Source organism: Cibotium barometz, chromosome 12, assembly GCF_041138505.1.
Source record: "Cibotium barometz isolate CiBa-2024 chromosome 12, ASM4113850v1, whole genome shotgun sequence".
In the NCBI taxonomy this organism is placed as follows: Eukaryota; Viridiplantae; Streptophyta; class Polypodiopsida; order Cyatheales; family Cibotiaceae; genus Cibotium; species Cibotium barometz.
The window spans coordinates 54,294,638-54,298,370 of record NC_141057.1 but is presented as its reverse complement, the minus strand read 5'-3'; the positions used below and the strand labels follow the sequence as shown (position 1 = coordinate 54,298,370).

Genomic DNA, 3,733 nt, shown 5'->3' with positions numbered 1-3,733 from the left:
CAATCGACGAGTTCACCTACTCTATTTCAAATTCCACCTTGATTTGGATTCATTTGGAGTTCCTCTTCTCAACATGAAGAGTGGATCCAAACACAAGACGGCGATGAACAGAGCTCTAGCTCATGTCGAACAAGATTTCTACACTACCACTGTCCCAACCTCCTATGAAGAGCACATCCCACTCGATATCATTGAGTGAGATATTGCTTTTGCTATTTACATCTTGAACTTTGATGTTTAAGAGCCAGAGGATGATGACATCTAGGATCTCCCTCTAGTGGAATACATAGACACAGAGCCAGAGGAGACCACTCTAGACCTTGTCGTTGAGGCCGCAGAGAGCTCTTGCATGGCGCTTGCATTCATCCAGCCTAGTGAAACCCAAAGTCACGACCCACCTTCAGACCTCGACCACATATGCGACACCTGTTGTCCAATCGGACGATGGCAGACCCATTCCAGGAGCAGATGTGGAGGAACCCTTGCAGAAGGAGCTTGACGAAGTAGAAAAGGTATCTCCTTTTACCAGTTGCTCCCTAGATTTAATATTTAGGGCCTTTAGGGTATGTAGACCCCACATGTATGATCTTATGCCCATCAGAGGTTGGGAAATGCACTGTCCAAAGGGTCGCATGGGAAGCCCTTAATCTGCAAAAGTCAGGGCTTCCCCGCGCGAGCCTTCGGATAGTGTACTTCCCAGCCTTTGATGGGCATGGAATCATACATGTGGGGTCTACATGTCCTAGAGGCCCTAAATATCAAATTTGGGGCCATTCTTAAAAAAAAGCATCCTCTCTCATGCATTGCATGATCGATGTTGACATCAATTTTATTGGTTTGCAGGAAATTGTGTATCTTGATGAATTTGCATCATCGAGGCAAAGTGGAAGATCTGGGAGGCCAAGGAAGGGTTTAAGACTGCACTACTCAAGGAGAACATTGGCAAACTTGCCAATGATGTGATAGTCTTCCACAAGACTTGCTCTCTGGGGTATGCGGAGAACTTTTTGAAGATTAAAACACTTACAAAGGGTGCTGCATTCAAACTTATTTCGACTAAATCAAGTTTGGAAAAAGTTGTTCTACTTCGACGCTCAAAGATACTTTACTTGTTCTTGACTCAAAGGTCAGGGCCTTTACATTTTGTGGTGGTCCGCGGCATTGTTGTTATGGGGGTACATGATCCCACTCTCATCAGGACAGAGCTTGAAGGGCTACATGTTTTGATTCTAACCATTAAGGTGGCTTCAAAGTATGGAGAGCCTAGTAGTACGAAGCCTAGTATATAGCTATGATGATTATGTAACTTTGATGACTATGTAATTTTTTATGCTATGAATGGAAATTTGGGTTGCAGAGTTTTTTTGTTTAATATGTGTCTTGTAATGTATTTTATTAGTTGACTCAAGCAAATAAATTCAAATCACACACGTAACTCAAATAAAAATTGTATCCATTCGAAGACGCATATAAATCAACAAATTATATAAACTCAAATTAAAAGAGCCTTATTTGCAACACAACATAAGAGTTTTAAAAAAAAAAGATATACATCGAGCTTTACATAGCTTTTGAGAATTACATTCATGGGAGATATACAAAAATAAAGCTAAAGATCCTGGCTTGGAGGATCTCTCTAGCATCGCATGCGTCGCACCAACTGCATGTCCTTTTCATTGATGGTGACCCTCTTCGCATGGGCAGCTGCAAGCACCGTGTCACCAAAAATGCCCACTAGGTACACCTTTGCAGCCTCCTGGAGTGCCTCCAAAGATTTTCTTGTCCACTGCATAGGTAGTGGGCTTGATGCTATGTGAACCAAGAACCTCCTATCACGATGGTCTTGCAGATCTTGCATGATCTCGCACCACACGTTGGAAGGACATATTTGGTATGAGCAGGTTCACTGTGTTTTGGTATTTCCTAATCTCATGGAGAGCCATAGTGCCAGGCCTCCACCTACGCTTGCGATGTTGCTGCCATGGTGGTTGGACAGGGGGTACTCTACGTCCCACCTTGGGGGGCCAGACTCTCTTAGCAATTTGCTTGGTTCGAGCCATACTCTTGGAGGTGAGAGAGAGAAATGAGGTGCAATAAGGGTTACTTCCATACTTATAGATGAAAATTTATATATTCTCTAAATTAGCTCAATACCATACTTGATACTTTATTTGATTTGTCCTCGTATCTTATCTCTATTCTCCTATACCGCCCTTGGAGTAACTACCTCATAGGATTGGAATCATTGATTCCACCTCCATGTGCCATTGTTTTTTGGAATCCTCATTGAGCTTGCCAATGAGATCACTCCATGCCTTGTGTGGACCATATTGCCAAACTTCCTTGTTCAATCAGCAAAGTATGGACCATGAGCCTCAAGTATGTGATGAATTTAAAAACATAGGATCCACAATTAAACTCAAAATATTACATTCATAGGTTAATTATAAAAATGAAATGGAGACCACTCTGACCATATAGTGTGTAATGCAATTTGAAGTCCATGCCTCTGTCATTGAGTTATGAAAGTTTACAACCGCCTCTTTAAATTCATTGGCATCATCAGAACTGAATGTCATCTTTTGTAAAAGTGGTGCCAATTTATCAAGTGTAATGCACACATTTGCCTTTGCTATCCGCATATGTCCCCCATTGCTCCGATCAAGGATAGCCATGTGTAGTTTTTTCCATGCTTTGTACTGCTCTGGTTGTTTTACAAGCAACTTACCATCTTCATCTCGTGGTGGAGACAAGGATTTCCTAGCCTTTGCTCCCCCAAAACACGGTTTGCATGGAAAATTTTCACTCTTTCCTAACTTTTTCTCATCTTTTTTTATTTCTACTTGGTCCCGGTGCAATCCAACGTCAGAAAAGACTTGTTCTACCTTCTTGCATGTTTGCATCAACATCTGAAGCATGCTGCATCTTGTAGGCAAAACACATGTACTCAAACACCAACTTTTTTATTATCCTTACTATATGCAATGCAAGGTGCAAAAGTGTACCCTTGTTAAGGGTATTTCTAAAAAAAGTCCCACTTAGGATCTAATGGCACCAACACTCCATTCCTTTGAACACACTGGTCACATGTTGGAGCACTACATTGTCCTGTCCTTGCAATCCATTATTTCTTCCCATCCTTGCCTTTCTTTCTAGATTGCATGCAATATAAGCAAGGGAGCTCAGCTGATGCTGAATTTGAAACACCAAACATACATTTCACTGTTCCAGTAAGATGCCATTCTACCTTGTATTCACCAAATCCATCAACATGCAAAACTTCACCATTGTTTTGCCATTATACAATATCTGGTATCTCTATTAAGTTAAAAGAAATCTTAAGTACTTCATGTTCCTCCTTTGGTACCTCAAATGCAACAAGCCACCATATTTCATTCTCTGATTGCACACTGAAATATTTTCAATGTTTTGAATTGATGCTGGGATCCAATGCCCTATTCATTAGTGTCAAGCTAACACATTCAAGATTTTGGCCCTTAACGACTTCACTCTCATCAAGCTTAAAAACAAATTGAAGCTTACCTCTGCACTTTTTGACAGACATGTTGTAGAACTTTACCATTGCTGCTTGTAGCTTGCATACATTCATTACTGTTGCATTATCTCTGGTTACTTTCTACTTGTTGCCGTTCTCTTGCCTAGCGGTGCATACTCGGCTTCCAATTGGAAGCGAATGTCTCTCTTCTTGTTCCAGCCTACATCTTAAAATTAG

General features: G+C 41.1%; 1 protein-coding gene across 1 annotated transcript; it reads right to left on the bottom strand.

Moving 5' to 3' along the window:
* Window positions 1-1,636: 1,636 nt before the first annotated feature.
* LOC147633593 (uncharacterized) lies at window positions 1,637-2,060 on the bottom strand. The gene is made up of 2 exons (XM_086805744.1): window positions 1,869-2,060; window positions 1,637-1,786 (listed from the first exon to the last, which is right to left on the bottom strand). Exons 1-2 carry the CDS (start codon window positions 2,058-2,060, stop codon window positions 1,637-1,639), a joined length of 342 nt encoding a protein of 113 aa, XP_086661870.1.
* Window positions 2,061-3,733: the final 1,673 nt, after the last annotated feature.